We start from the raw sequence: 13,541 nt of genomic DNA, 5'->3' as shown, positions 1-13,541 counted from the left end.
TGCAGCGGTGACGTTTCATCGCCGGAGCTGTCCGTCGGGTCGGGTGCTGAGCTCCGGAAAATATTATTGTCGAGGCGCCGGGGGTGGGCGAGGGGGTTGGGAAAAGACAAAGGGGGGTGGTGGTGGTGGTGGTGGTGGGGGAGGAGAACCCCGATAAATATTTGTACCCCATAATAAATTAAGCCGTGGTCACGTGGCATGGTATGGCATATCGAGAGATAATCATATTTACACAACTCCGGTGTAGGAGAGCGGAAGCACCGCGTGCATTATATGGCAATATTTGTTATGGCAGTGTTGTAAAGGTTTTCTTTTTGTTTCATATCGCGTAAATATCAGACCCGGCTAAAATTGGGGAGGGGGGGGGGGTATTGGGGGCGGGGGCTCAATCCCTGCAGAACAGTGCAAAACGTGTTGCTTCGAAATACAAAGTGAGTCGAGAATAACACAACAACATCATCATCATCATCGTAAATAACAACAACAATAACATGAACGGCAATAATAAACAGACGCGATTAACGAAACGAGAGAGAGAGAGAAAGCCTCAATAAATTTGTAAGACGCTACCTCCGCAGCAGTGGCAGCGTGGTGGGTCGCGTTCACAGCGGGAGGTGCCCGTTGACTCTTGTGTCCCAGTGAGTGGTGTGAACGCAAAGTCCTCGCTTGGCACTCCGCGGTGGTCACACAGCAACGCGTCTTCGCCGTAACGCGGTGGCTCTTACATTCGGGAACACTTTTCGCACGACGTGGAACGCGCGCCGTTATGAAGCGAAACGCGCGCCCGTAATAACGAGGAACGCGCGCACTCTTATAACGAGAAACGCGCACTGCTATAACGCGAAACGCGCACCCGCTATAACGCGACACGCGCACTGTTATAACGCGAAACGCGCACCCGTTATAACGAGAAACGCGCACCCGTTATAACGCAACACGCGCACCCGTTATAACGCGACACGCGCACTATTATAACGCGAAACGCGCACCCGTTATAACGCGAAACGCGCGCCGGTTATAACGAGAAACGCGCACCCGTAATAACGCGACACGCGCACTGTTATAACGCGAAACGCGCACCCGTTATAACGCGACACGCGCACTGTTATAACGCGAAACGCGCACCCGTTATAACGCGAAACGCGCGTCCGTTATAACTCCAAACGCGCACTGTTATTACGCGAAACGCGCGACCCTTATAACGCGAATTGCGCGCCCGTTATAACGCCAAACACGTACTGTTATAACGCGAAACGCGCGCCGTTATAACGCAGTATTTGAGCGGTCGACGACGATCTACTTTCTTGAGTAGAGGTACAGTACGCGGAGTGATATGGTAACGTGGCGGTGCACCCTCAGTTATTTGTCCCGCCGTCTCACTCTGTGTCGTGCGTAGTGATACATCGTATCTCGACAAACTTTATGGCTACATTATTGATGGGGACATTGTTTTCGCTTAACGCGTTTTTCGCTTTTAACGTGGCACTTTTCAGGAACGCATCTACTACCGTGTTAAACGAGGACTTACTGTGTACAGGTACAGGACCTGCACGTTGCAAACATGTTAAAATGAAAAGCATCTTTACCCCCTCCTCACAGCTACCTGTCGGCTACCGTATTGCTAATTAAATACTTCTGAAGACAAACGCTCATTCAAACGCGTTGCAGAATCGTGCGTGGATGATTGTTTCAACTTATGATGTCATTTTTGTGATTTAAATAATTCAAGGCGAAGGCGCAGCCCTGCAAGTGCCTGCTCACGCCACTGCTGGCGGCAGTGGCCTCCACTAGTGGAAGAGAGATAGAGAGCTCTTAGCGGAGAACACCTGTAGAGGGCATTTTGGCCTACTCTTCCACGCTGGTCAGACATCTTGGGAGAGGTGGGAGTACCCACACTTTACCCCACCATTCGCGACCTGCTGACCGACTGAACCGCGCTGTTCCCGTTTCGACTGCAGCGCCGGGGTATGGGATCGAACCGGGCATAATCTCGGGATTGCGAGTCGAGCGCGCTAAGCGTTGCACCGCAGCGCCATCCCCTGCGCGTGTGTGGGGAGCTGCGGCACAGCGATTAGCACGCTGCGCGCTCAGACGCCCCGGCCACCCGAGTTCGATTCCCGCTCAGTGACGATTTATCTGAACCGGTCCTGGGCCTCCCCTAGCTCGAATCAGCCTCAAACGAGTACTTGGTGCGACGTGTAAAAGAGAAGTCTGTTAAGGTAATGCGGCAGCGGGCGGAGGGTTCTTTGTGTCTCTGATGCACTATAAGCGAATGCGCGGCTGTCAAGTGGTGCACGGTAATGGCAATGAGAGTCGCTGGCCGTGGCTGTGTCACTCCGGTTCGGCTGAAATGTGGGCGCCCGAAGGGGTCGCTCCTAATCGCCCAGACGCACGAGTCGATTTCACTTTGGGACAATGTCGACAGAATTGGCTGCTGGGGAATCAAACCCCGTAGCGATAAGCGGGGTACGTTAATTATGTTTTAATAATTAAAAAAACAATAATTTCATAGAACAGAGATTCAATTTCAGCCGGGCTGCGCTCCGGAAAATAGGAAAAAAAACTTTAAGCTAATAATGGCAAGGTACATTTCACTCACACAAAGACAAATATCCACCGCATAGCCCTAACAGACTTTTGGGGCACGTGCTATGAAGGCCGGCACGGCACACGCCGGGATGGGTGGCCAGCACCACGGCCGGCCGCCTTTGTCTTCCCGAGTGGCGACGTTTTACGCATCTCACCGGGTACTCATTTGAGGCGGAGTCGACCTGGGGAAGGCCCAGAACGGGTTCAGATAATCGCCGCACGCAATTCGCACGCTCGGAGATTGCCATTCGGGGGGTGATTACCTACCCGCTTGAAAATGCGGTCCACGTTCCACAGGCCCTCTCGGCGTGCGGCACGGGGCTATACGCGAGCACGGCGCGTGTGTATGGGACAGCCCTTATAAGGAAACGTGTTCAAGCCGTGCATTGTTGCTCTAATTGTTCATGTTAATTAGGAAGGGGGGAGGAGACGCAGAAGGGGAGGGGGGTGTTATATCCAATCTCCCACCCACTCAGCACCCCAGCCCACTCCCCGCTTCACAATTAACACACCGCTTGACTGCACCAGAACAGTACACACCTCCTTGTGCATCTCCTTCTTCCTCACCAAGCCCACTCGGCTGGCCATTCACCCGGCCACACCACGGACTCAGCCACTCAGCCCTCCAGCCTTCAGGTCTCGCCTCTTGCCCGTCGTCATCATCATCATCAACAACGCCACCTCGCTCCGACAAAATCTCGATCTCTCTAACTCCAGGGTATCCACGCCGAGAATGGAATTCACGAGTCCGTTTGAATCCGATTTGCACAGATTGGGCTGGGCTGGATAAATTTCTCCAGTCATCTCTTCGATCTAGTTATAGATTTAGAGATCATTTGGGGGGGAGGGGGGGGGGGTGTGTATCGCGTTTGCTGCTTGGTGTGAAGACCGACGTTCCGCTGTCCACGTGTTTTTCGGGAAGCTTCCGGCACGTGCAGCGAAACGTCGGCACATCGTGGCGAGCAAGCACGTGGTGCAACTCGGAAACACCGCGGAGAGAGGCGGAACGGCAACAACCGCGAAAAGAAAACGTATCAGTAATTTGTTCTCTTCCTGAATAAGGCAGTTTAATTTGCTTTCATATAGAGCGCAGGTTGTCGACTGGATCTTAAAAAAAAAAAATCTGAATCCATTGAAATCTTGAGTCGAACGGACCATGCGCAGATCGCGTGCCGCGCCACGAGGTCACGGCACGCACTGAACGACGTCACGGACTCGCTCCGCTGTGACGTCACTGTGACCTATCTGACGGTCGATAAACCACGCAGGGATTAACCAGGGGATGCCTCTCGGATTCGAACCGCGAAATCTCGGCAACAAGCGGCCAACGCGCGACCTCTGGAGCCAGGTCACACACACGCACACTCTTACAAAATAGATTACAATTATAAGGCCATGCAAATGAGTGTGTGTGTGTGCGCGTGGCAATTATTTTGAAACCGGTCCTGAGCCTTCCTCTAAGTTCGGCTCAGCCTTAAATGAGTACCTGGCGGCGTGTGTAAGCATCAGCGTGTTGGGAGACAAAGGCGGCCGGGCGTGGTGCAAGGCACCGCACTCCGTGTGACGACTCAGCTGGCCCCTAACATCGCTTGGCCTCGAGTCTATTAAACGGCTCCACCGGGCAGGGATCTTGGCCTTTTTGCGTTACTTTGTAAACAAATAAAACAAAAAATGCGCTACCCCGTCGTGAGTTTTGTTTCTTTTGCTTGAAAGTGTCAACAAATGGTAACGCGCGTGCGTTTACCAATGGAAGCAGACGGATGGGTTCCGCACGATGCTCGCTCTGCGTCGCTTCCGCGTGTCGTGGATTAGCTACAGTCTATATTGTAGACTGCATCTGGCTAGTGGGAGGGGGGGGGGGCGATGACATCGCATAGCAAGGAGTGACAATGCAACGAGCGCACTGCCAACCTGAGTTCGAGTCCCGGGCAGAGCTCCGGTCGGTGGTGAGTGACATCTGAACTCCCAACCCCCTCCACCATCACCACTCCCCCACCACCGCCACCAACCAACATGGTGAAGTATGGTCAAACACAACCCCCCATGACGAACACCAGCAGGATGGGCAGGAGGCCTTCACCCATCAGTGGCGTGACACATGGATGTACATTATCATAACAATGCATCGTTGTTGTCATTATTATAAGGCTTATTATTTGCGTTATTACATCACCTCGGCTCGCACGTACACGCATACACACAGACGCACCCCCTGTGTCCTTACATCATGCACATTGCATCACGCCGCGTTATTTAGAAAGAGCACCGGCCATCCGTGACACTCCTGGACACGCGTGAAGAAAAAGAAGAGCTTCAACAGCTCATCGTATTCCCTCCACTGTGAATACAACAAACAACAAACACAATCGGATGCTGAACACGACTTGCGAACGCCGACGGACTTTAACGTAATACTTGGTGGGCGCTTTATTTTAACAAAAATACTTTGACGGTGTGGAAACTACAAGGGCCCTCGCCCCCTAGCCCCGCCCCTACCTCCCCTAGCCCCTTCCCCCTACCTCCCTAGCCCCGCCCCTACCTCCCCTAGCCTCACCCCCTACCTCCCCTAGCCCCTCCCCCTACCTCCCTAGCCCCGCCCCTACCTCTCCTAGCCTCACCCCCTACCTCCGCTAGCCCCGCCCCCCGCCACCCACGATGCTCGTGGGACCAATTTTGACAGACTCTGGCTCAGAGAACGGCAGAAGGCGATGGGAGGAGGCGCGGGTCGAGAGTTCGTTTGGTCGGCGCGAGTCGCAGGCGACGTCAGGGCGGTGGAGTCGCGTGAGTGGCTCAAGCAGGCCGAGTGAACAACACCAGACAACACTTGCTGGTAAGGGGCCGTCCATAAATGACGTCACGCGGTTTTGGACGATTTTTGACCCCTCCCCCCCCTTCGTCACACGGCGTCACAAAAAGTCAGACCCCCCCTCAAATATGACGTCACAAAGCTCTGCCCCCCCCAAAAAATAAAACATGCTTCAAATCGCTTTAAACTATTGTCATTGTAGTGCGTATTTAATGTGGCGCTGCACTCGGATGTAGGAGAACACGTTTATCAAAAAGTCTATTTAATTAAGTAGAACGTGTTGTCTATATTTATTTAAAATTGCGCATTTTGATGTGACGTCACATTTCTTAACCCCCCCCCACCCTCGTCACACATCGTCACAAATGTCTCACCCCCCCCCCCCCAGGTGCGTGACGTCATTTATGGACGGCCCCTAATGAGAGCTCTGAATAAGTAAATAAATACGTAGAACGCATTGATGCCCTCACCCCCACCCCGCGCCCCCCTTTCGCATGCCCGAGTGGGTGGCCACAATACTTTTAACCGCGAGGAATCGATTCGCGTGCACGTGTCCACGATACTTTATCATTACCCTTGCCCTGTGTGCGCCTTTGCCTTTGTTTTTGTGTGTTTTGCCAAGGAGCGGTGGCGCAGCGGTCAGCGCGTTGCGTTACGAACTCCGAAACGTGAGTTCAATTCCCCGCTCACGGCCAACAACAGTGGCGAACATTTGAACCGGTCCTGGGCCTCCCCTAGGTTAACTCAGCCTTAAATGAGTATTTGGTGTGTAAACATCAGCACTGGGGGAGACAAAGGCGGCCGGGCGTGGTTGTTGGCCACCCACCCCATCGTGTGCCGTGCCGGCCTTCATAGGTGCTCGCTAACAGCACTTGCCCCAACAACCTGTTAATGCTATACGGGGGATCCTTGTGTGTCTTTGTGTGCCTTTTGTGTGTCTTTTGTGTGTCTTTGTGTGTCTTTGTGTGTCTTCGTGTAAGCGTGTTTCCTTTCAACACAATACCAGTCCACGTCATCTGTCCGCATTCGACACAAACTCACAGGCTGGCGACGTCATCTTTGTTTCTGAGCACGCTGTAAATTGGCACCCCACGTTACCTATACCCCCTCCCCCATCACCTATATACCCCCATTATCTATACCCCTATTACCTATACCCCCATTACCTATACCCCCTCCCCCATTACCTATACCCCCGTTAACTATACCCCCATTACCTATAACCCCTCCCACATTACCTATACCACCTCCCCTCCGTTCCCTATACCCCATGGCAATTGTGTAGATACGCACTTGCGTGACCAAAAGCTTGGCTTTTACACAGTGGAAAATCATCGCACGGGTTCACATACAAAATAGCGATCACGCGCCACTCAACAAATTCCCATTCGTGGCCACACCGCAACAACAACAACGATGAACAAACAAAACGAAATTGATTTCAATGTCCTTGATTCTCCCTCCCGATATTTCCGAGTGGTCGAATACCTGGATGCACATTGTGGGATCTCTGCCTCTTGTGTACCGAGTAAGGATCGCCACCTCTGATGTCATTCAACAAGACCAGAACCTGGACCTATCATTGGCAGAAGACGAATAATAATAATAATCTCGCTGTGCTGGAAGAGAGAAGAGCTACGTGTAATGACATTGTCTTGAGTGCTGCTGCTGCATTATTATTATGGTGGTGGTGTTGTTATCATTATTACTAACAACGCCACTAGCGCATGCCAGGATGTTTTATAGTTCCCCGGGGCAGACTTTTAGAGATTTACAGCCAGGACAAGCGGCCCTTTGGCAACATGAAGGGGGCCCATCCTGAAGGGAGTGGGCTGGGTGGCTACGCGAGACCAGGCGGAAACGCGACATTGTCCCTGCCGTGCGCGTCGCGCGTTCAGTTTGCGTCCCAACACACGAGGGGAGGGGGTGGAGGGGAGGGAGGGAGGGAGGGGTGGAGGGGAGGGAGGGGGGGATGGGAGGGAGGGGGAGGGAGGGGGAGGGAGGGAAGGGATTATCTTTGCCTTCGGAGAATCAACACGGGCTCAGCAGCTTCCATAGCGGGCAACAAGAAAAAAAACCTTTAAGTCACAATTGCTTCCGCTATCGGTGTGTCGCGTTATATTTTGTATCAAGAGGACGAATAAGCGACTCAACTAAGGCATGATGACGCACGTCACGTTTAGCCGGCAGCTGGAAAGGAAAATATAACACTGTAACAAATAAACTATTTGTTCCTGGGTACTAAGTGCTATTTGCTAATTGCTTATGCCTCAAAAGTACAGAAAATGGCTATTATTATTCCCCACAAACTTTGCTTTTGTGACCAGAACAGTGATATTTTGAAATGTAGCTATTTTCAATGAGAAAACGTGGTGTGCATTTGTGTAATTTTTTCATGTAATGTCCTGATCACAAAAGCAAAGTTTGTGGGGAATAATAGTACCCAGGAACAAAAATCGTGTTACTAGTGATATAATCTACGTCGGTGTGGGGCTCAGCTCGCTCGTGTGTGCGGGGCTATCTAAGCGGGTGGTAGCGCAGTGGTTAGCGCGCCGCGCTACGAATCCGGAGACCCTTGTTCGAGTCTCGTTCACGGTCAACGCCAGCGACGATTATCTGAACCGGTTCCTGAGCCTCCCGTAGGTTCCACTCAGTCTCAAATGAGTACCTGGGTGCGATGTGCAAGCATCGCCACGAGGAAGACAAACGCGGCCGAGCGTTGTGCTGGCAATCCCACCACCTCGTGAGCCGTGGCGACCTTCATAGGTGCTGCTACTCGCTAACAGCAAAACTTGCCCCAACAGTCTGTTAAGGCTTCTACGGGGAATCTTTGTCTGTAAGTATTAACAACGCAAGAGAGGGGTGAAGGAAGGAGCCACCTGCACATGGGATGTGGCGAGGGAGTGAGGGCACTCAATTGGTGGCGCTTGGCGACACCATACGAAGCAAAATGACGCAGGGCCTCAAGCGGCACACAAGGGAAGCCCGATTCATGGCAACGATCTGAATGCGTCAAAATAACCATATGGCGAGACCGAATACCAGCTCGAACGCTTTATATTGAAGAAAAAAAAGAAGACTCAATAAATAACAAGCTTATTGTTGCAACAACAACCAAGACCGCTTAAAATTATTGTCATTAGAGAGTTAATTAAGTCGTCAGGCAGCCGTGGTGCAGCTGTTGAGCTGTTGAGGTTGCTCATCGTGTGGCAATGAATGAACGGAGGCATGGGTTGGGGACCATGAATGAACGGAGGCATGGGTTGGGGACCATCGCTTAGGAGACGAGTTGGGTTCTGAGACAGACAGAGAGAGAGCGAACTCTTGTCGGCTGCATTGCCTCTAGCGACGCGAAGACACGTGGGTTGGTGGTGGTGGTGGTGGCGATGTTGCCAACCATCTCTGCCTCGGAAGCGAAAACATTTTTTGGGGGGGTGGGGGGGGTGCGGGAGATCGGGAGGGCGAAGGGGGGGGTCCATATAAACCCTGTGTTAGTATCGACAAATATAGGCGCAACAGACGCTAGTTCACAGATATACAGCGCAACAAAGATACTTGTAGAATGGCATGCCCAACACAAAAACAAACGAACGAAAAACAAACCCCAAACTATATCATACCCAAACGGGTTGAACATTAACAACAAGTATATTAGCGGCATACTCTTTTTTTTCTTCTGATATGCATTTGTGAAAGGGTATTTACACATTATCATACGATAGAGCATGCTAGGAGACGGACAGCTCGTTACGTGTACGCGTTATATTAAACGGGGGAACTGTGACTTAACCACAGGCATTCGGATGAATTACAAGTGCATTTCTTTTTTTTTAATTTCATAATGAATATACCTGGTCTACACGTCAGCTGTTCTTCGGTGTTAATAAGGACCAGGCCATTCGTTTTCATCATCATCACATTGGGTCGAGACGCCTTTCGCATGCTGCTTATATTTGAACCCTTCACACTGGAGCTACCACTTCTATATCGGCATACAAAGTAAACGCCTCCCCTTTATTTGCGGGGACCGAATGCTTATTAATTGAAGTACAGCCAGCGATAATAATGATCGTAACAATAATTCATAACAACAACAACAATAATAACATAGCAATTGCTGTAAACTTTAAATGTGGCGGTTATACAACTTGTAATAAATACTGCATTCAGAGCTGGTGACTGTAAAAAGCGTGTAGGTTTCATTTTTTTCAATTATCTGATTATAATTTTTTTGTCATTTCATATTTTTTTGTTTAATTTTAGTTTTTTTTCCCCCGTAAGGTTTTTTAAGAAAGTAAACATCACAATTATTGCCCTTAAGTATGTACAAATGTTTATCTTTATTTTGTTTCTCTCTTTCATCTGTAGTTAATTCTATTTCACTGTGCGTGGGTGCACTCGATTATCGAGAATATGGTGACCAATCGATCAATGAATTAATCGTAGGAAACGGTTAAAATGTGGGGATGAATACCTGCTGATGCGTTTGGAAGAAGGGTGGTGTTTTTTTTGCCACCCAAATAATCGGAACTCTTCCCTCTCAAGGATAGTTCAAATTATAGGATTAGAATTAAAGTATCAGGCTGCCTACTTTTTGTTTGTTTTGCCAGCCAACCAACAGCCGAGGAAGACTTAACGCTCGAAATCATGAATACGCTTTGCAACAAAAACAAAACGTGGTTGCTAAATAACTCCACGAAAGATGCTTAATCACCTAAATCAAACATAGAGTCATATTCACGCATATGTATATTAAAACAAACAAACAATACGGATATTATATTAGAGGCATTCCACGCGCGACTCAAATACGTTTTGGCTTTACGAAACGTAATCGATGTTATGTTCTTGTAAATGTTAAGTAAATAAATACACGAAATAAATAAGTAGCATTCGACAAGGAAATAAACGCCGGTGCAAAATGTAACATAAAGTGCAGTCTATGGAGAGTTACCCTATTCATAGCGTCTATTGTAAAAAAACCAACAGACGCTTAACACGCACTCATTTACATAGTATCTGTATTGCTCATTAACACGGCTTGCCATTTATAAAAGAGGGTGGGGGGGAGTAGAGGGAGGAGGGGAGAGGGGGTGCTCAAATTGCCCCCTTAAAAGAGATCATTTTTGTGAGGCTTGGGGGTTAGGGGTGAAATGATTCTGTGGATAAGAGGAACACACAGAGAGAGAAAGAGAGACATTAACAGACAGACACAAATGTTGAAATACAGACAGAGGTGAGACGGTGGCAGTGACAGAGAGACTGACAACAGCATGGCTGAGAGACAGACAGGCGGACAATAGGGACAGAGAAGCTCACGTGGAGAGATTGGGGGAGGGGGGGGTTGTGGTGAGGTTGTTTGTGATGCAGGGATAGACACACGCCACGGATATTCCTGTTGTCAACACACGTACAATATACAGCGGCACGAGCAGTGATGGACGTATAGGTTACGCGATGCTGAGCATTCCCTGGATGAGACTGACTGGCGCTGGGAACGTTGGTCAGTCAGACTCTTTCACACAAGTACACGCGCAGAAGTATTGGGGGGAGAGAGGGGGGGTGTGGGAGGGGTGGTGGGGGAGAGTTCCGTTTCATAAAAAAACGTGGCCTTGAGTCAAGACCGGGGGTTTACGAGTTGAACCCGAGTATAAAATATCCGCGAATCCAGAGAAGTATACCAGTCTCCTTTGAAAACAAAACGGGCAGTGGTGGAACCTTGCTCGTTACCCAACACGGGCAGCCCGATAGGTGGAGTTGTTTGACTTCGTAAATTCATAATACTTGGACTTTTTGCAAGTTGATAAAAAAAAAACAGGAATGCGAAATTAAAACGACGAACTCTCCGTCTCGCTATCTCACTCACGCACGCACACAACCAAAAAATGTTTTGGTTCCATTGGAAGACCTGTGTCATTTGATTCGATTACTCAAAACAATAAGGAAGAACACTCTTTTGGAAGATAATGATTGAAATATAAACTGCATATCTGTTTTCCTTCTGTCACCACCGCCACCACCATCATCACCATCATGCTGCTGCTGCTGCTGCTGCTGTCAACATAACTTCCCACCGGGTGTCGCTCCTTGCTTGTCATTCACTCCCATCTCCATCATCGCTCCATCATCTCTCACAGCAGCAGCAACGGCGGCGACGATGGTAGCTGCTGCGGCTGCGGCTGCCGCTGGTGTAGCGGTGCGGTGTCGTCTCTCTCTCTCTCAGCTGTCATCCTCGCTGTTCCCCCCGGCTTTGAAGCACGCCGACTCGTAGTGCTTATTCAGGTAGGACTTGAGCGCGAACGTCTTGCTGCAGCGCTTGCACTGGAAGTGCTTGAACGCCGAGTGGGTCTGCATGTGCGCGCGCAGGTTGGAACGGTCCGCGAACGCCTTCCCGCAGTGCGCGCAGCCGAAGGGCTTCTCGCCCGTGTGCGAGCGCATGTGGCCCTGCAGCAGCCAGGGCCTGCTGAACGCCTTGCTGCACACGTTGCACTTGTGCTTGAGGTCGTGCGTGAGCACGTGCATGGCGAGCGCGGGCATCGACACGTACACCTTGTTGCACGTGGGGCACTTCTTGGCCATCTTGCTCTCGAGGCTGCGGTGCGTCTGCTTGTGCCGGCTCAGGTTGGACGAGGTGGCGTACGTCTTGCCGCACTCGCCGCACGTGTGTCTCAGCTGCGTGCCGCCGCCCGGCTCCTTGTTGGCTCCCGTCGGTGGGCCGCTGCTCCTCGCACCGCCGACTCCGGCTCCGACTCCTCCTCCTCCGACGACTCCTCTCACGCCGTCTCCACCTCTTCCGTCGCCGCCACCACCGCCACCGCCGCCGTCTCCTCCTCCTCCTCCTCCTGCTCTGCCGTCGCAGGCGGCGACGTTGCACTTGCTGCGTCTGGAGCGGCCGTCCGTGATGAAGAAGGCGTCCATGGCATAGCCGTCACTCGCCGCGGTGTCGGCGTCGAGGAGAGACGTCGCTGCGTCCGAGCGAGGACTGTCCGGCTGCTCCGCCTCGCCGCTGCTGAAGTCGTCGCTGTTGGCGGTCGAGTAGGCCGACTCGGGGGACGCGATCTTGACCCCGTCCAGCGCCTCTCCCCCGTACATGCTGGGCGCGATGAAGTCGCTGATGTAGCCTAGGTGGTGATGGCGGTGGTGGTGGTGGTGGTGATGATGGTGGTAACGGCACCGGAGGAGGAGGAGAGAGAGATTGAATGAAAGAGATGGGTCGAGACAGAGGGAGATGGAACGACAGAGAGAGAGAGATGGAATGAAAGATAGTGAGATGGAACGAGAGAGATGGGACGAGAGAGAGATGGAATGAGAGAGGGAGATGGAATGACAGATAGTGAGATGGAACGAGAGAGAGGGAGATGGAATGACAGATAGTGAGATGGAACGAGAGATAGAGAGATGGGACGAGAGAGAGATGGAACGAGAGAGAGAGATGAAATGAGAGATAGAGAGATGGGACGAGAGAGCGATGGAACGAGAGAGAGAGAAATGTAACGAGAGATAGTGAGACGGAACGAGAGAGAGGGAGATGGAATGAAAGATAGTGAGATGGAACGAGAGAGATGGGACGAGAGACAAATGGAACGAGAGAGAGAAATGGAACGAGAGAGAGATAAATGGAACGAGAGAGAGAGAAATGGAACGAGAGAGAGAGAAATGGAACGAGAGAGAGATGGAACGAGAGAGAGGGAGATGGAACGAGAGAGAGAGATAGATGGAACGAGAGAGAGGGCGATGGAACAAGAGAGATTGAATGAAAGATAGTGAGATGGAACGAGAAAGAAATGGGACGAGAGAGAGATGGGACGAGAGAGAGAGATGGAACGAGAGAGAGAGAGATGGAACGAGAGAGAGAGATGGAACGAGAGAGAGGGAGATGGAACGAGAGAGATTAAATGAAAGATAGTGAGATGGAACGAGAGAGAGATGGGACGAAAGAGAGATGGAATGAGAGAGAGAGAGAGAGATGGGACGAGAGAGAGAAGGAATGAAAGATAGTGAGATGGAACGAGAGAGAGATGAAATGAGAGAGGGAGATGGAGCGAGAGATATCAAGATGGAACGAGAGAGAGAAATGGAACGAGAGAGAGAGCGTAAAAGATGTCAAAACGTGTTCGCTGCACGTGGGTTGCTCTGCCTCCGCACA

The 13,541-nt window shown here is 51.0% G+C and overlaps 1 protein-coding gene across 1 annotated transcript in view; it reads right to left on the bottom strand.

The window, feature by feature from the left end:
• Positions 1 to 7,379: 7,379 nt before the first annotated feature.
• The window catches only part of SCRT1 (scratch family transcriptional repressor 1), a 10,815-nt gene continuing 4,653 nt past the window's right edge, over positions 7,380 to 13,541 (bottom strand). Inside the window, exon 2 of the mRNA XM_032974560.2 lies at positions 7,380 to 12,516. Within this exon, the coding sequence (XP_032830451.2) occupies positions 11,615 to 12,516 (902 nt within the window). The 3' untranslated portion in view covers positions 7,380 to 11,614. The remainder of the gene's footprint in view (positions 12,517 to 13,541) is intronic.

This window comes from Petromyzon marinus, chromosome 54 (genome assembly GCF_048934315.1).
Source record: "Petromyzon marinus isolate PM22_M1 ecotype Great Lakes invasive population chromosome 54, UKy_Petmar_22M1.pri1.0, whole genome shotgun sequence".
In the NCBI taxonomy this organism is placed as follows: Eukaryota; Metazoa; Chordata; class Hyperoartia; order Petromyzontiformes; family Petromyzontidae; genus Petromyzon; species Petromyzon marinus.
This window is presented reverse-complemented; position numbering and strand designations above follow the sequence as displayed.